Here is a 20,076-nt window from a genome sequence, read left to right on the forward strand (position 1 = left end):
GCCGCCCCTGGGTAACTGGGACTGAAAAGGGCTTTGGGCCTTAACCCTTTAACACCTGAGATGTTGTTGGCCACACCTATATAGCTCTCGCTCTTTGACATACTGTTTTCACACTTGCCAAAAAAAGCAGAAACAAACCCTGGTGCTAATTGAACCTGCCAGCGTGAATACACCCAACAGCTGAGGCTGTTTTACTAAAAACACTTTTTTTTTGTTTGTTTTTTTTTTTTTTTTAGATTATTTTTTTCTGATTAAACAACTGCTTTGATGATTTTGTGTCTTGATAATTTGGTTCAGTCAGCTTAAAAAAAAAGATAATTTTCTTTAGGTTAACCTGAATATTTCCACATAATATTTAGAAAAGTTAAGGTTTTTTTTTCTTATCTTAAAACTTGAAATGCATCATTATATCACAAATAATGACAAGCCATAAACTTGAACACTTAGTAAGTGGATTTAAAATCCTTGCCTCAAATGTTGGATTAAATTATTCAAAACACAAAGATGCATATTTTTTATGTTACTCAGCTAAGCAACCATCACATGATTACTAATAACAAGGTTTGGCCCACAGCTATTTAAGAATTCTGCTTTTGTTTATCCTGAATAAATAATAATAATACTATTAAACAGAAGATTAATCATTTTCCAGAGTCTTACATATTTTTAGTTCTGTCAAAACTCTACTTTGGCTAGAAATCAGATCGGTAGCAGTTGGAATTACCATACACAGCAGCAGAAAAACCCCTTTTACTTACAGTCCGGTTTTGCAGTTTGGCAGGTTTATGGTTTGCGACTCTGCATCACTGGACGGAATCGAGTCTCTCCAGCGGCTCTCATTGATGTCTCTAAAACAGGCGCCTTCATTTATTTCAGCTCTGGAGACCCCATTTTTGGAAGTGCAGTGACCTTCAAAGTGTGTGGTGGCCTCCTTTCTCACTTGCAGGGTTGTGGACGCTTTAGCAGAAGCCTCCTCAGTCTACTCCAGTCCACTGCTGCTGCTGCTGCTGATCTTGAGTGCTGAGCATCATTGTTCACACGAGGTGTACATAATTCAAATGAGTCGTATGTCTGTGGCAGATGCACTGAATGCAAAGCAGTTCAGCTCACCCTACAGGCGAGAATCCCCACGTCTTCGACCTTGAAAAGCTTCTTACATATGTGCACACAACAATATCAGAATGAGAGTTCGGAAAAGGATAGAGCAACAAATGAGAAAAGCAGAAATAATTGTTCATTATTTTAGACGATAGAATTACAAATTAAGCAAGCCTGCAGCTTTTAGGGCTGAGAGGAAGCTAAAGTACACAGAAAAACCCCATCAGCCACAGAAATATTCACAAAATAAGCTCTCCGTCTAGTTAATGCCACTTCATTATACTACTCTCCATCAAAAGAGGCCATATCATGCTGTTTTCAGACTAATGATAGGACATTAAGCCTCAAGCAACTTTTTACTCTCTTTATGTTCCATGTTTTCGTTTTTTTCTCCCCTTCCCCTCTGCTTTCACTACCAAAGGGGTTTATTCAAATATACTCTCAGTTTGCTCAGAGATTCTTTAATAGAAAAATTAAAATCTGTCAAAAATGAACAGCTGCTGGGGGCCAGTAGGATCTATGGCAAATAAATAAAATACTTGGTAATGTCGTTTTTACCGTTTTTTGACTTACCAGTGATATTCAAAGAGATCTCGCTCTTCCATCGTTTCACTTTTCCCTCCTGGTTGTTTTATTTTTTATGGGTGGTCACCTCCAGCAACACTAGGGCTTTCTCTGATTGGTTTACTTTTATGGGGATACTTTTTTTTTTTAGTTAAAAGAATATGTTGCACTTCTAAAGCACAAATGTGTTTAAATAGAGAGGAAAAACTGTGAAAAATGAGTAAAATAAATATAAAAAGAGGCAACTAAAGTAGAGCTGTCTCCTTGCAGATGAAAATACTTGCATCCATATGAAGTTTTCTTCTTTTTTTGTAATTGACAAAGTATAGCCCAGTGTAAATATCAGAGATAAAGCTGGTTTAAGCTTAAAAAAACTACATGTTTTGTTTCCTATCACTGTATTTGTATTTATTGTGAATGAATTATAGTACTATTATGATCCCTAACTTTTTTAAATTGCTGTAAAACACATTTATATGAACTATTTTTTCTGCAGACTCCTGGCCAGTTAAAACACTTCCTGATAGCAGAAGCAGTTTTTCTACCTTTAAACTAAGTTTCATTTATGAAACTGTCTGAATAAACTGGATACCACCAATAATATTTCAGTAGTGTAATCAAATCAGCCAAAAATGTAAATAATAATTTAAGGTTCAAAAAATATTTCATTTATACCTCTAAAAATGCTCTAACAGCTGGTTATTCGTTCAGCATCTGCTTTAGCAGCCATTCTAAATAAATAGTCTTCTAGTCTGTTTAGATTTGTTAGCACTGAGCCTCTTTTAATTTGGGGAGCAGATCACTTCTTCAACGTTTGATGCTAAATATGACTAATTCAGCGGTCCTTTTTCAAAAATATATTTTTCCAAGTGTTGTACCAGCTGAGTCCAGCATGTATGCTAAATTAAGCAAATGTTCCAGCTCTAATTTTCTACATGAATGGAGACAAGAGATTTTTGTTCTGATCTTGTAATTTCCCTCCTGAGCTTCGGGGTTTTCACTTTGAAAAATAAATTGCAGAGAAGCCTTTGGGTGCAAAAAGATGAAAGAACGAGTCTGGAGCAGTTCGTAAATGTGGATGTCGACTTCATTTCACTCAGAGAAAACACTTTTGTTCATGAGAGGCTTGTTAAATTAAAAAGCTCCCAGAGATGGTTCAGGTCAGGCTGTGATGCGCCCCCCCTTCACTCTCCCAGTGATCCACCAATGATCCAGCTGGTAGAGATTACATAATGCTGCCTTAAGGCTTTGTGCAGAGCAGCGCCGGGCCGCTCAACAGCTTCATCAGGAATTACTTGTACGTTCTACAGTCCTTCTGTGGAGGCTGAGTAAAAGCCTGAGGCTTATCTGGAAACTGCCAAAATACAACAGATTCACAGCCTTTTAAAAGTCACGCACATATGAAACCACACACCTCATTTTTTCTTCAGTGTTTTCACCTTTACGGATACACCCCAGCCTGCACAACGCTCCCCAGATGTGCCGAGAGCTCACGGAGGAGTTGTGCAGCTTTGAATGCTTTTCTAATTTTAAGACAGATTATGCACGCCTCTCTGCAGCCATCATTGTGCGCTTCATTGTAAGTGGAGCACAGTTGCAAATGCATGCAGCAGCGCCCTGTGACGTCAGCAGTCACACTTGCTCCATCATTTTCATGCCGGTCCGTGCGCACGCCGCTACGTCAGCAGAGCTCGGAGAAAGGTGTGCTGAGTTTTTAAGGTACAACTGCTGAGAGGAGAAAACGTTGTTAGCATCTGCGCGTCACGAGCCGAAGGCAAAACGTGCCAGCTCTCAGGTGTACTGCAGAATGGCAGCACATCTGCACAGACCTGCTTCTGCTCGACTGCATTACACAGAAAGTCACTCTTATTTCCTCTAAGCAGAAGAAACAACTCTCTAATGCTTGCTGTATGATTTATTTAGAATTGTATTGTCCATGATAAATGCTGAAGACTTTAAAAAAGAAAAGCTGCATTTTTCTCTGACGCCCACAAGCAGATAAATAAGAGGAAGCGCTCTGCTTTCCATGTTCCTCAAATTCACTTTAGTTTTAATAAAGTTACTGTTTCTGTGTGTCCTCCTAATGAAATTCATGAGATTGTGAGTTCCACTGAAGTCTCACAGGCAGAGACTTAAGACTTGACTTGAGGCTCGATCCAAAGCACTTGAGACTTGCGCCTTGTAAACCATTTTATTTTGTTTATCTTTATTTTTTTTTTATCTCCAGGGCATCTCTGTGAGATCCAACCACCGCTCCATTTTTATGTTCCTGCTGTTGTTTTTGAGTTTGCAAAAACAATAAATTTCTGTTCTCTGGCTATTTTAAAAACACTTTAATGACAGTTTAGGACAATAAAACCCTCAGACTTTTACAAATTGAGACCTGATGTGACCTCACAGTCAAAGACGTGACTCGGACTTGCAAAACTGAGCTTGTTAAGATCTGTTATGATGAGGGAAACAAATTAGTTGCTTGGAAAATTACATGGTTATTCAAAAGCTGTGTAGTCTGGATGTGAACAAATTCTGCTTGATTGTTACAAATGTGAACTATTTAAATGCTTTTCTTTATTTTGGCTTGTTATCATAAAGCGGAATCAATGACCTGAAGTGTAACTGGATTTTGTGACATCTTTTAGCTCATATATATACATATATTTTAATCTTTTTTAAGGGTTTCTTAAATCGTAATGTCTTGCTTTTAATCTGGTGAGTTAGACTTTCATTGTAATTATGCTAATACACATTTTTTAAACAAACTTCGATCACACTCAATTATTTATTGTTACTTTTATTAATCCAAGAACCCTGTTTTGTGACTTTATTTGACCAACATAACGTGTTAAAGAATCATTTGTATAATTTTTAAGACCCATTCTGACTCATTAAACCAGATTTTAACCAAATAAACAATTAATTTCAGACAAAAAGGAGAACATAGAATTTTTACCCTGTAACATTATTGAAATAGCCCCCTATTGAGTTAAAACTGTTGGGTTTGAAGATGAATTTCATGTTTTTCATCTGTCATAAGGTTTATGAAAGACTTTTGTTCTAATCTTTTATCTGTATTTTACAACTTCTTTTGTTACAGAATATTAACTAATTCCTTTGATTTATTCAAAGAACATGTTTCAAGTTTATGTTTTTTTTTTAACTAAAAAAATCTCTTAAATTCATGATGAACAAGAAACAAGCTCATTCCAAACAGGATAACTGTCACTCATGACATTCATTTAATGAACCCAAAGAGTAAGAAAGCTGAAATTAAAGAAAGAGGGTGTTAGAAAAAAAAAAAAAACCCTCAGTCACTGTGACTGTAAGTGAATTAGTGACCCGTTCTTACAGAAAAGTGTGAAATGAGTGCAGCTTCTTTTATACGACTTTATGTGGTGTTGCATGTAATGTGATGAAATCGTGGCGGTGCATCAAGGAAACACTGCCAATGGCGAATTAGAGAATTTATTGTAGTGGACAAGGAAACTATTACGCTATAATGGGTAGATTTGAATTCCTTATTTGAACTGAGGAAATATAAACACAAAGAGATGTGGCCTTTTGAACGTGAGCAGAATTGGATAAGTGAACAAACTTAATTTACCTGACTGAAATACTTGTATTTGTTAAATTAAGTGAATATAATTTTTTTCCCTGAGGTTTTGGTTCGGTTTAGGGGAAAAAGCGACAAAACTAATTATTTTGATGGCCTAATGTCGTTTTAGAACTGCATAAATGTAAATTCTAACTTTTGAGATTGAACACTTTTAACTTAATAAATGTTTATGATTGTTTGTGTTTTAGAAAAGTGTTAAAAACAAAAAACAAAAGAGCAACAAGCTTTTTAACTTCCGGATTGAAGCTCAGTCAAAAAAGGAAGCTAGAGCCAGGTGCAGTTTATATGGGCTCTGTTCGCTTTATTTAAGTGTTTACATAGTTTTTTTTAAAAACTATTTTGAAAAAATATAATTTGAAATCATTTTTATATGTATCATTTTTTTAATGTCTGATTTATTATTTTTATTTTAATTGCAAAACTGCGATTGTCTGCATGACTCTTCGTACAAAAGTTTAGCTGTTTCTAAGAAAAAAAAAGGCCCAAAACAGTCACCTTTCCATTTTTTTCTTATATGTTTTTTGTGATAAACTGCTTTGGGTTTAATTTCAAATGTGGTTTGTATTCAGCACTAATTCATGCTGTCGCTTATACTTCCTCCATGTCGTCTTGATTTGCTTCAGAGGATTTAACAACCCCACAAAGGGATTCAAAATAAATAAAAATTACAAAGATATTATGTCAAACTTTGAAGAAATTCTGGAGAAAGTTTTTGATTTTCCAGGTCCTTTCTTGCAACTTCAACACATTATTTGGCCTCATGTTTTGTGAAATCGCACCAACAACTCATTTCACACTCAAGTTGTGTTCGTTTTGTTTACTTCGAAGTGAAGAGTAGGCTGTTCATGCGGTTCAACAGTTTATCTAAAACCAAATATTCCCAAGACTTAAAAAGTCGATTCCCGTAACCATGACAACTGAGCTTTGAATCATCGACGATAACAAATTTATGTTGCAGCCCTGACTTGCAAAAAAAAAAAAAAAAAAAACACTTGATATCACCTACTCTAAAGCATGTGTACACGCTCACCACACATTTGTTTACTGCTCACGGGGGAACATATTCGTAGATGCGGCCTCTGCTTTGCAACAGGAAATACAGAACCAAACATTTCTTCACACATGACTGAACTAGGTCCACAAAAAAAGCCAGGGTGCGTTTGTTTGCTAAAAACCAGAGCACCTAGTTTCTTTTTTTAAGGCTTTACCTGGAAACTTGTTGAAATGAAGCAAAAATATTTATGACCTATTTTTTAATAGACAGCATAAGATCAGGATGAGCTCGGAGATGGTGGTACTGGTACTACAGATGATGTCTTTACTAAGACTAAGGTTAGAAAGTAAATTGTTAGTTTTTTCTCATATCATCCAGAAAATGCACAAAAATAAAACCTAAAGTTTATGTTGTGACTTTCAATCCCATTGATGCCTAAAAGTGTCTTTAAAATAGTAGTAAAAGGATTTTGATTAAGAAAATATATTCAGTTCAGGCATTTAAAAGGCAATTCCCTTTTCCATTTCCTCTTCCTTGTTGCATTTTCAAATCCTATTTGCAATTGGATTTGCCTAATGGTTTACCCATTCTGTTTCCATGAGCTGTGCGACACTTTGGGCCTTGAGATCTGAATGCCAGCAGCCTAAACAATGGTCAGGAGCTCCTTAATGTAAACAGCTCTAATGGATAAGAGCTATTATATGTGAGTGTCTGATTTCAAGGGCATTCTTCCACTGTTGCTGCTTTTCAAATGAGAAGAATTTCAAAAACATTATTTACTTTCTTTTATTGAATGTGTCTGATCTGAAGAAATTGTATTAAAATGTAGTTTGATAAACTTTAATAACCAGCAGAACTTTTAGTTGAGGTTTTAGCTACTTAGGGGCACAGATGGACCATTTCCTGCTGGATATCTACCATCAATTTATTAAGAGAACTGGATTGAGTGGGTGACTCCTCCCCTTTCACGATCCAAACAGGAAGTACCCACTGGTTCCAATAAAACACAATCCCATACAACGTTTCTTAACACATTCTTGCAATACAATTTTTTTTTACATGTTATTTAAAAATTTCAAGTCCATTCAGGTTATAAACTAGCCAATCAGATGCGTCAATAAAAGTAAACATTCAACGTTCAAAGCTTTTGATCAACAGATTCTCCTGAACCAGCTTTGAAGTGGTACGGGTGTGGACTCCAACGAGCTACTCCTGATTGGCAAGAGTAGTTGTCATTGAAACGTAAACTGGCACAGACTTAGACTAATAACTGCGTCTGGCCCCAACATGGCAGCAAAAAAATGTCGACTGAATTGATTTCTTTGGAGCTGGAAGTAAACCATTTTCTAAGGTTAATGGCACACTTATTTGGTCAATGATATCTAAATATTTGTCAGAAAATTATGAATTTTTTAAATCTTTTTAGTATATTTTTCTGATCATTCAAACACCACTTGAACTTGGCATTTCTATAAGTTTGTCTTGCAGTGCAATTGGCTCAACAATGAGAGCAAAAGCCACAAATTTTAAAATACCAACTCATAAATGTTCTGTTTTAAAGTAATTTTTGATCAAATTAAAGCCGGGTTTTCATCCAGACTCCATGTTGTTTCTTTCTCTTATGATGTGGATTACAAAAACACTCCACACATCTACTTGTGGTCTGGCCCTTCTGGTTAATTTTAGAGCCCTTTTTGGCCCACAAGACTAAAAGTTTGCCCACCCAGTACTCATACAGTCATATTATCAAACCAGTGTGGCTCTTTCCGACTTATCAAAATGCTGTTTGCACCCAAAAAGCGGAAGTGACTGGTTCAGTTTGGTTTTCACAGCTAAAGGCTCAAAGTGTCACACTGCAGTTAAATTGTGTAAATGCAGAGAGAACCAAAAATACAGTTAAGCAAAAAGGAAAGGAAACAGGGAAGGGGAATCACCTTCATGAATGCATTAAATTGCAATGCGTTCCCTTATGAAAATAAATGGAAATTGTTTTTTTTTTAGCACATCTTAAAAAATTGTTTATTACCTATATTTAAAATAAAGTGATCAAGAATTGTTTTGCAATTATGCTTCATTACAAACATTCATTTAGTTAAAAATATATCTATTGTCATCTTTTTTTAAATTAAAAGCTAACTACTTTATAATTCCAAAGAAGTTCTTGCTCTTCTAAACAACCCTACTTGAAATATTTGATCTCTTTTCTACTGTATCTGTTCAGCACATCAGTGAGAAACATGAATTTTACTGCCAGTTTAACAGAAAGTCGTGTACTTTGTGGTTTCTGTCCTTTTAGATTAGCATCCTCAGATCTGCTGCTCACCATCGAAATGCCAGAAAACCCAGTGACAGACTCGAGCGCCACATGGTGTGTGTGAACCGAGGAGACAAATGAATTCATCAAAGTCAATCGAAAGCCATCTTAAGGGAGCAGCAGCAGTAAAATACCTCCATTTAAGTGTTCCTGGCACACTTTCGGTTACGCAACCCTCTTGTTCCCTCCAGAGAATACTGTTCACATAACAGAGTTGTTAGGAACACGCTAATTCAACATTTCATTTGGAAATGTGAAAAAGAGAAGCCAAAGTGAGGCTGGTGATAGCCCGAGGCGTCCTCTTTGATGCTTGAAAAAGGTTTTTCTGTCTGCGTTTGATGCGAGGGATGCCTCCTTACAGAAATCCAAACGGAACGGAGCCGAGTCAGTTTCTGCGGATCTCCACTCTCACCTCCATTTGGCACACAAAGAGGCTCAATATTTAGAATAACGAAGTGGGTGCTTGTTCTGTGGGCTTGGCAGCAGGACGACTGACACCTCTTACTGTCAGTCACTTGCTTCTGAGTTGCCATGGAAACAACCTTGTTGCTCCACTCCGAGGCTAATTCTGTAGAGGAGAAAACGCTTGTAGAAAGCATTGAAGTAGAAGAAAAAAAAACATGGCTCCACGTATGAGTCATCTGCTAACACATACACCCAGAGCTCTGGCATTATCACTATGAGCAGCCTATCACAGCTCCCTGATTGTAGCTTAGCACAGCCGTCGCAGAGACCCCATGAGACGATAAAAGCAACCACAGACTGTATGAGAACCACGCGAGAAGGCAGCAAATCATGACTCACATATGCCAACAGAACCGGCTACAAATTTTTAGCAAATGTTGGGGTGGTGACTGAGGAAATTATCAGACATTTTAGTCAAAAATCTGGTCTTTTTAAAATTACTTTTGTTAGAAAATATAACAAATATATCCAAAGACTCTAACTAACTTATAGTAAAGACCCACTCCAATGAAAATTGTGTTTTTTAACTTGTTCTTGTAGGATTTATCATACAAATGGGTTCAATTCAACAAAATGACAACTTTTATCGAGTTGTAATCTTCATCTAAATGTATCATCTGGTTCACTTTAAAACCTGATTTTCATAATAAGTCAGAGTATTTAATTACATATATACGAACATTCCAAATTATGATTTAAAAATACTGGATTTTATCCGGTTATAAATCTGTATTAAGGTAGACCATTTGGAGCTGGTCGTTCCAAAAGTACAAAAGTAGTTTTTAAGCCAAAAAAAATTTTTTTGAGCACCCCTGTCCAATAACTTTTCCTCAATTTGCTACTTTATTAAGAGTGCAGGTCCAGATTTCTTCAAGGAGAACACTCCTTTTTATGAACAGAGCTGGTCAGACATCCAAAAAGACACTCAAAATGATTGTTTCTGACAGTAAGCGCTGTGTTCTGCACCAAAGCCAAAAGGCATTGATGTGTTTTTTTTAATCAAGGACAGTGTCACTGAGTGGTGTGCTGCTTTTTTGGCTCTGGTGTAAGGTTAAGTGGTCGCAATGGAAATTTGGCTCCGGTTGTTGATAATTTAATCTACTTTTGAGTTAAATGCTCTGCTAAACTGATAAATAAACTTTTTAAAGTTCCACTTCGATCATCTTTTGATGTATTTTAAAATCGTTCCCAGTGGTCTTTTAATTTTTTTTTAATTATTAAGTCGTCGTTTTGGGCGGGGCTAATAGAGTGGAGCAACCCCACCCTCTCTTCCACTTCCTGTTACTGAGAGCTCAAAACCAAACATGTTAAAAACACAAAAAGCATAGTTTTAATCTCAGTGGGTCATTAAACTCCCACTATATATTTTTTTCTGTTGTAAAATTGTTCAAAGTGAATTTTTATTTATGATTAAACAGTTTTTAGCTAAAAATAAAGAACTTTTTAATTTTTTAAAGATATTTTCTGCAGAGCAGCAAGAGCTCATTAGAAATTCACTTTTGGGATTGTTGAGTATGTTAGCCTTGCTAATTTCCCAGAATTCCTTTGTTTACACTTTCTCCCACTAGCAACAAGTACCTCTTAAGCCCAAGCTAACATTAGCTTAGCAAAAGAGCGGCGAGCGATATCGGAGGTGTCCAATGTACAATTTAGAGCTGGATGGCGGCTCAAGTGAGGAAAATGAAGACGTTAATGGATCTATTTGTCTGCGAGTGGAGAATTTAGAAAACCAAAGTTTTTCAAACATCAGATTTGATCGATGTAATTTGAATAAAGAAATACTCAAATGCAATTTTAATCTTAAATACTTTTATGAATGTCCTTCATAATGAGAAAAATGCAACAAGAACATGTTAAAAACACCAAAGACGCTATTTTCATTGGACCGGGTTTTAAAAAAAAAAAAAAATCAGAATCAAGCTACTTTCATACTGGGCACGACATTTCAGTGACTACCTTCAGTAAAAAGTCTTTGTAAATGCGCATTTGTCTTCCATTTGTCTTGTGTTTTTGCGTCACTATGTAAGTTTCTGCAATTACAAAACGCACAACCTATGAAATGCACGTTGAAATATAAACCAGGTCAAACTTCTACCAATCAGAGACTCCGATTTGGTAGTGACATATGAATGGCATCACTTTTATTTAATTAATTTGAAAATTGATCCTGGAAGAAAAATGAATAATTGCGGTTTGTGTCTGTTCGGAATTATCCAAATTTATATCTTTGATATATCGGAATAGAGCTGGGAAAGACAAAATCCTAGAGCAAAATTTGCTAGATTTGCACGCTTCAACCAACATTTCGCACCTAGCTTCTTCCAACCGTAGGTGTCGGACATTCGTGGGTTAACAGTAGAAAAAAAAGAAGAAGCCCCTCCCTGCTTGACCAGTGTGAACGTGGGCTAAATGAGCATTCTTGAACATAGTACAAACTTAAGAGACTTGTAAAGGTCAGCCTATTTTAGTGTATCGTGGTGAAGTCATGATGGTCTTATACAGTATGTACCCACTTACAGGGACTTTTGTTTCCTTCTGCCCTTTCAAACCCACTGCTTTATTTATCTAAACATTAGCCCTGGAAGCTCAGAAGCAACACTCAGATCTGCGGCAAAAAAAAGAATAGAACTCCTCCAGTAAATACTGAGCATCAGGCGAACTACAGCTGTAGCCTCCTGCAGCACCGTGTACGAAACTGTCTCGAGCTCACAACCTTATAAATCTATTTAATCCTAAACTCAACGTAAAGTTGTATTTGATTGGCGGTTTGTGTGCCTTAAGCACGTTTTAGATAATCCTCACTGAAAGATTCCTCCCGTTAAAAGTAGGAGATGAAAAGGAAGCCTCCAGACGAACGGCCTGAGCGATGAAAAGAGCATCACTGTGCTCCTTTTCCAGCAGAACCAGTCAGACCAGTGCTCGTCATGCATCATGGAGTGAGTCGTGCCGCTACTGTGTGATGGAGTGAACTAAGATTAAGCTGTCCTTTAATCCTCCTCCGCTCCACATGACCTCACTCTGATGCACGAGCCGCAGGGATCTGTCATTGGTGCGTCGTGTCTTCTCCTGTGTGACCTGCGGCCAATCAGAGCTCAGCGGCTCAGCATCCGCCCCCACCGGATTGCCAGTGGTGAGGGGAGGATAAGACAGGAAAAGGGAGACGGGAGAGGAAAAAGGGAAATAGTGGGTTTCTATGAATGGAAACACAAAGGAGAGAATGCGGGTGACGAAGAAACCCAGATAGTGGCAGTTCATAAGACTCCGCCCCTGACTCTCTTCTATACTTCCTTATTTGTGTATAATGCCTTTTATTACTTTTATTATTGAACCGCACTAAAAAACAGAAAAAAATACCTTTAATAAATCATAATTTAAACATATTAAAGAAAATAATACTTGTCATGGCATTTGTTTGCATTTTAAATGTGGAAAAAAAAACTTATCTATTCTGGTTTGACCGTTTTAATTGGTTAAAATTGACATAAAATGGCATTTTTTTTAAATTCAAAACCTTGATTTTTTTCCCTTTTCCTGAGAGCTGCATTTTAAGAACGAGAACAGGAGATGTCACAGATGTCCAGCTCGTGTTTTCAAGGAGAACTTTACCCAGGAGGTTACTATGGTTACGCTTTATGGGAGCATTTTTTAACACTTTTCCTTATGTTCCTCGCCCTTGACACAGTTTCAGAATAAAATCAAGGACCCTGGTGAAAAAAAAAGTTGTTGTGGATTAAAAAAATTCTTCCATAAAGCCTAATGTGCCAAAAGTACATTGTGTACAGACTGTTTTTACGATATGATAAAACATTCTGTTTTATAAATTCTTGAAGAGCATTTTTAGGAACCTTTTTTCCTTAGAAGAAAAGAGGATTCTTGAAGTGTTTGGATTTTGTTCTAACAGGGTTTTGTACTAAAGGGTTCCAAGCAAATGACACAAAACAAAATGTCCTTAAATGTGTCAGAAAGAGAACAACACAGCTGGAAGGAGAACCGTCGATGGTCCGGCATGACTGTGAATGAAAGCATTTCTAGACTTTTTGCATGTTTGATGTGATATTTCCTTTCAACAGGAAATTCCGGTTTCTATATATCATTGTGAGGACAGCTGAAAAATTCTTTTGAGTTCAGCCTTTTTATGGTTTGGATTAATGAAGCTTGCAGCACCACAGGTGGCTTACATGCAGGTGTTTTTGTGGAAACTTTTAATTTTCCGGAGACTTTTCAAATACTGGAAAAGTTTCTAAAACTTTTAGTATACTTCCTAGATTATCTCGTTTCAAACTAAAAGACATATAGACAGCAAATTTGACAGATATTATAAGTATTTCTGAATATCGGCTTTAAAGAAAAGGATATGTTTTTGTTGTTTTGTCAACTAACCTTTGTGGAAACAAATCTATATTCACATATGCAAATCATTCCAATATAGCAGCTCAGCTGGATGCTTTTCCTGTGGTGCTACCTTTTTTAATGACCCTCCACACACACACACATACACACCCCAACCTACCTCTCCCTTTTATAATTCATTTAATTTTAGACATAAACTTTTTAATTCTTTTATACAAACAGACAAAACAAGCAGATAGCAAGAGTGAATGTTAACTACAGAAGTTTAAATATTGAACATGTGACAAAGCCACAATAGATTTAATGTGTAAATATGTCTACATTCAATTTTATTTTAATTATTAACAAAATAATGACGTTGCTTAATCTAAAGCAAACGATAAACAAGTGAAGAAGTGAAGACGAAGAGAAAATGTGCTCAAATGTATATTTGAGAAATTTGTTCTCAATCAAAATGTTTTGAAATATAATTTAAAAGGAAAACAGCTGCTATATTTAGATTAATTGACAGTTGATCAACTACAACGCTATTTATTGTCATTATGTTTTTTTTTTTAATGATTTTAGACTTTCTTTTCTTTTTGCTGATGTTTTTGGTCTGTTTCCTTTAATCTCTTCCCATTCTCTGAAGACCTTGCCTTTTGCCAGGCTGTCTTGGTGGATAAATAAATAAATTGTAAAAATCTTATCGTCAAAAATATTGAAAGTAAGTAAATCATTGTCTGAAAGTCTTGGTATGTCCTTACGGTGACAAAGCTCTACAAGTTAGGCAACAAGGTTGTAAAGAACATTGACTAAATTAGGCAGAAGCTGCAAAGATTTAATGTATTTTATGCCACGTACTGTATCTCTGGCCTTAAACGTTGTCCTTGACCTTTCAGAGTGATAAATAGCTCTGCTTTATGGCCAGACAGTCGTGACGTCATCTGCAAAATGAAATCAATGCACTTTAAATAATAATAAAAAATGTGGGTGTAATCTAGAGGAAAACCTGCTTACTAATGGATTGAAATGAGATTATAGATTTTACAGCTCAGTAGTAGATCAACTTATTGTTCATTTGATGCTGTTATGAAGGTGCATTTACTGGAAAAAATTTTAAAAAAAGTCACACAACACTTTTTAAGCGTTACAGCGAAAAATAAATCAGCAGGATATATTTTAATTTCAAATACAAAACACCCTCTAGATTATTTAAAAGCCGTATCAATTATCAAACCTCTGCGGTTCATGAAAATCTGCTCATTCACCTGCATCTCTGTGGCTCCAAACACGCAGACAGGAATTCTGGTCGGCCACGTTCATTGATTAAACCCCAGTGCTTTGACACACGAGCCACAGAAAGCATTTCATGCCGAATGCTGAGTATTTAATTGTATATTATGTTCCTGTGTTGTTTCTCCACTGACCCCGGCTCATTTGTTAGAGGGAAATTAAATGCCGTGCAGCCTTTGAGGTTTCAGCTGGTCTCCTGCTAGATATTTGATTAAAATTAACCCATCCAGACTGAGGAGGTACTGATTAACATTTTATCATGCTTTGAGTAGAAAAAAAGGCAGAAAAATGTCAAGGGAGGGCATGGACAAAAATTTTAATTATAGTTTGGGAATTACTTTTTATGTCAAACATTTATTGTGTATTATATCATATACATTTTTCTCCTTTTCATTTTAGCCGCAAAGTTTGGCACTTCGGGAACTATTTTGTAACTCAGTAAAGCCCAGACTGGAGGTACAGAGCGTCGGATCTGGTACAGCCTAAAGTTTGCCGTTTTACGCTTACATTAAGTAGACCAGATTAGAGGTACGAGTGGCTGCAGATTATCAGATTACCGTCATATCTACTAGTAGTCATAATCACAGTTCTGAGCATTTGCCTCGTTTTCCTCGTTGACTTCAGGCTCGTTTTTCGACTTGATGGAGAATGTAATGGATATCATCCAGACGTTTGGTTGCCATGGTTACTTACATCTGGAGGTGGCCTAGTTATAGCTGTGACTCATGGAGAGGGAGTGCTAGGTTCAGTCCTTGAACCCCCCCCACTTCCTCCCCACCAGTCCTCCCCCTCACTGACTCCTGATAACCTTAAAAAGAGGTACGCCTCCTACACCAAAGGCGCACAGATGTCGGGACGCTCCTCCAGTACTGAGCAGAATTATCCAATATAAGGGATGGGTAACTCTAGGCCTTGAGGGCCGGTGTGTCTCTGAGTTCCAGATTTCCTACTCGTGACTGATTACCTGGTTCCGGTGTGTCGAGCCAATTAGAACATGCCGAGGAGGCCTGGAGTTGCCCATCCCTGGCCTATATTGTTCTGTTACACTTAAGGCTGTTTTATGCTGTACTTCATGGCAATCAGCCGTCCCATCAATCAAATTGCATCACCACCGCAATCATGTGGTCTAGTTCACACTGTTTCCGATAACTGCAACAAACTTCTGAGTAGCATTTCTACTGTTCAAGCCTGATGAAGTGATTGTCTTTAGCGGCAGGCAGATGGCTGCATCCGAGTGCAGCAGGTTTATTGAACAGTTGGGTTGACAGAGCAGGAGTGAGACACCACTATAAGTCCGTGAAGCTAAAGTAGGGTCGGGCAGGCAGAGGTCAATCATGAGCATCAAAGTTTCAGGGATCAGACTGTGGTTAATGTAGTTCAGGTATGGGGCGGGGCAGGCGGCAGACAAACAGTGTTGGAGCAGAATCAAGGTCAGGAAAACAAAATGAAATGTCAGGTCAGAATAATAATGCTCAGTAATCCAGGAAATACAGCACAAAGAATACTTCGCACCAAGAGAGGCTCGGTGCTCTGCTTAAATCTGAGATGGCGATGTGGTGCGTCAAAAGTCCGGGGATGGCTCCCACCGGTGGCCAGAAGGGGAAATGGAGCTCCTGACATAGTGTTACAGTGTTTTGGTATTTTATTTGTAGTGATATAATCATGTTTTTTTCATAATTGTTTTATTTTAATTTGAAATAGCTGAAGTTATAGTTGCTTTAGAACAGGTATGTCCCAAGTCTGTCCTGTGGATCAAATGCAGCCCTCGTTCAAGTTTCTACTGGCCGACTGGATCCTATCATAAAATCAATAATATGCAGCACTTTCTAAGAAATACGAATTCTTGATTATGATTGGCTAATTTAGCTGTTGAAAATCTGTGGCTACTTGACCTTCAGAGCCTTAAGGGCCGAATGAGAAGAACAGATTTTTTAAGATCAAAACCACAGTGGCTTGTAGTTTTGCACAAGATAACTATTTGTGTTATTTTTCTGTTCAAATTATTTGAATTAAAACTTTTACAGTGTGCATTTAATGGTAAATAATATGTAACCACACATAAACCCAATTTTTAATGTTGACAAAAGTTTTATTTTCTAGACACTTTTTAAAAAAATTTATTTCTGGTCTTAAAATCAGAAATTCATCATATTTTTGATTAAAATGAGTTTACATTTATTTTTCTGTTCTATATGAAGAATAAAGAAATGGTAAATTTGCATTTAATGTTATCATAAGGGGGTTCAAAGAATCCAGGTCGAGTGGTAAATGTTGTGCTTTTATAACTTTTTTGGAACTAAGTCTGAATCAAATAATCTTTAACTTTTCTTGAATTTAGAATGGAGTAAAGTGGTCTTTTCTTGAGTTTGTTTTACCATTCTAATCGCTTGAAATAACTTCAGGTTATCAGCGTGATCGTACTATGGGTCTAAACTTCCAATCGCAGATGATGTCATCACCTCATGTCAGATTTTGCAACAATTGGGGTGATTCCCCACGTGACCCCAGTGATTACGATCACTGAAGTATGAAGCGACCCTGAGGATGCAATTATAGTTTGTAAGTTCAGACCACAAACTACTGCTTTGGGGTTCCATCTAACATTGCAGACTTTCTGTACATCTTTTCCTGGACATGTTTTACCTCAAGATGAAAAGGTGACCCTCTTGTCCTACAAAGAGGACTCGGATATGGGTTTCTGCTCCTGACCTGTTCTCAATTGTGCTCTCTCCTCACCACAGCAACTGTCCCTGCTCGCTGGCGGCCGCCTTAGCCAGAGCCACCGCAGACAGCATCCTTCAGACTGACCTCTCCATTCACCACCTCAACAAGACTGTAGAAGACGGAGCTGACCCATTACCACGTGAGTCCCCGGGGACCCCACGAGACCACTGTCTCACACAAATTAGGTCTTTCTCTCTCTGGTTTCATCACACATGCATGCATGAATCCACCAGGGCTTTGTCCCAGTTCTCCCATGCTAAGTGCACTAAGTGGGGTTTGACCGCTAGACGGCGCAGATGAGGCTCAAAGGTTTACTCACAGCTGGAGTGTAGATCAGGAAGTGGCGTGAAGAACTTTAGCTGTCATCTGGACGCACATTTTAAAGAAACAGTTTTAGGACATTTAAAAGAGGTGATTATTAAAATGAAAAATTTGAACTGAACCGAATATACTATGAGCTTAAAGTAACAGTGCAGATGTAAACTTTTGAATAAAAACAATTCAAATGCAGCTATAAGAAAAGGTGAGTCTCTAACCTAAATACATTGTTTGAGGTGATCTAAAGGTGTCTGTTCCAGATCTGTGGAGCATAGAAGCTGAATGCAGCTTCCCTGAGTTTGGTTTTGAGTTTAGAAACTAATGTGATTTTCCTGCTAAATAATTAAAAAAACTGCATAACTTCTCAAATTTAAAGATTCTTTTGAGCTTCTAAACTACAATTTGACATTAATTAAATTTTTGGAAATTATATTTATTGAAATACGGGCAGAAGATGTCAGAGACTAAATTACCGGCATTGATTTCACAGAGAAATCGTTACAAACCCTCTGCCTATAATGACATTAGAATATTTTATTGAAAAATGCAAATAATTTCTATTTTTTAAAGTTTAGGATGTAGTACTTGTGATATTAAACTTCTGTCCAAGACTCAATTCATCCTTACCTTTTAAACTTTGTGTTTTAAATAATTAAGTGGGATTTAAAAAAATGTTTTTATGACTACACTTTTATGACATTTAAACTAAAAAGGAAATATTCTCAGAAATAAATGTTACTACATATTTTTAAAATATTATAGACAATTTTGGTAACACAAAATATATAATGTAATACATTCTTAAATCTTTATTCCAAAATCTGTTTAGTTTGATTTTAAAAGGGGTTTTCATATTACTGGCTGTTTAAATTGAACAAACTGGACCTTGGATTTTGACTTTTTCACAATTAGGAGTTCTTTATATTTAAACTAACGGAAAATAATAAAGGAAAAACAATCTAAAGGGAATTTGGTCTTTGGATTTCACAAATTATATTTTTTTTAAACTAAAGAAATATTTATGTTATGATGAAGATTTAGTGTTTTTTAAATATTTTTTTACATCAAACTTTATGATTAATAATATACATTTTGGAAATAGCAGACAAGAAGTCAGCACAGGCTTTAGAAAACAAACATTTTTAGAAACTTTTTAAACTTTTCAAAACGCTTATGCTTTATATTCGGTCATAAACCTCATTTAACTGCTGAAATTACCTTCATACACGTGAATCAGCAAATCTTCATTAAAACGTTCTCAGAAATAAATCCTCAGCAGATGTTTCTCTCTTCTGAGGGCCAGCTGTTTTAAAAGATTGACTGTCCTGGATATAAATGTAGCTCACATCCCTTTAATTAGTTGGTGAACAAGAAAATACAGCACAAAACGCATGACTCAATTAAAATGATCATTTTTTTTCCATGGAAACTAATAAAGACTCAAACTCGTCCTACACTTCCTCCTCTAATCATCAAGTTTTACACATTTCTTTTTAAAAAAAAGAAAAATGATTTCATTGAAAGGAAAACACACGGAAGACATCCCCCCGAACATGTTTTGGTAATCTTATCCTTGAATAAGTCATGAGTGATGGAGGAGGCTTGATCTTCATGGACCTGTACTGAAGCTCACCATGCGTGCTCACTAAAAGTTCTCATGTTGTGTAACAGCCGATCGCATCGTGTTTGCAGTTGCTTCGTTGCACTCTTCCCTTTTTTTTCCTCCCCCTTTCTATTTTAGACGCACACGTGGGCAAAACTGCTGGTGCCCCTTTGTAGAAGACAGGAAAACCCGTCATAGTCCCTGAAAAAGATTCGAGACTGAGCAAAGGAATTATACTCAAAAATGTACAGGAAATCCATCAGTTCAAATCATTTGGAATTGTTGTCATTTTTGTTTTAACTCTATGATAAAAACAGTCCAGGACCAAAATATAAGTACAATTAATCTGATTAAAAATGTTTTTTTTTTTTTTAAATGTTCTTTCGGCATTTTTCTTATGATGGAGGACATATATAAAGAAAATTAAGATTAAAATTGTACTTCTGAATATTTCTTTGTTCAAATGATCAGACGAAAAATAAAAAAAAGTTAGAAAAAGATCGTAGAAAATACTCCGAGAGGGGCACTCCATTCCATTCTGGTGTATCCACTTATAGATGACTTTGTGTGGACACCATGTCCTAAAAAAGGTCACAGTTTTTTTATTTTAGCTAAAAACGTTATATTCATAATTAAAAGACCAGTAGTAAAGCTTTAAAAAAAAGCTACAAAGATGATTTGAGTGTTTTTTAAAACAATCACTGCAATCAAACAACTTGTGTTAATGTAAATGGGACCTTTCCACTTGTCAGCAGGTA

General features: G+C 36.6%; 1 protein-coding gene across 1 annotated transcript in view; it reads left to right on the top strand.

The window, feature by feature from the left end:
- ppm1e (protein phosphatase, Mg2+/Mn2+ dependent, 1E) overlaps positions 1-20,076 on the top strand; it is a 50,512-nt gene that overhangs the window by 20,229 nt on the left and 10,207 nt on the right. The window contains exon 3 of the mRNA XM_024266760.2: positions 17,415-17,536. Within this exon, the coding sequence (XP_024122528.1) occupies positions 17,415-17,536 (122 nt within the window). The remainder of the gene's footprint in view (positions 1-17,414; positions 17,537-20,076) is intronic.

Source organism: Oryzias melastigma, linkage group LG14, assembly GCF_002922805.2.
Source record: "Oryzias melastigma strain HK-1 linkage group LG14, ASM292280v2, whole genome shotgun sequence".
In the NCBI taxonomy this organism is placed as follows: Eukaryota; Metazoa; Chordata; class Actinopteri; order Beloniformes; family Adrianichthyidae; genus Oryzias; species Oryzias melastigma.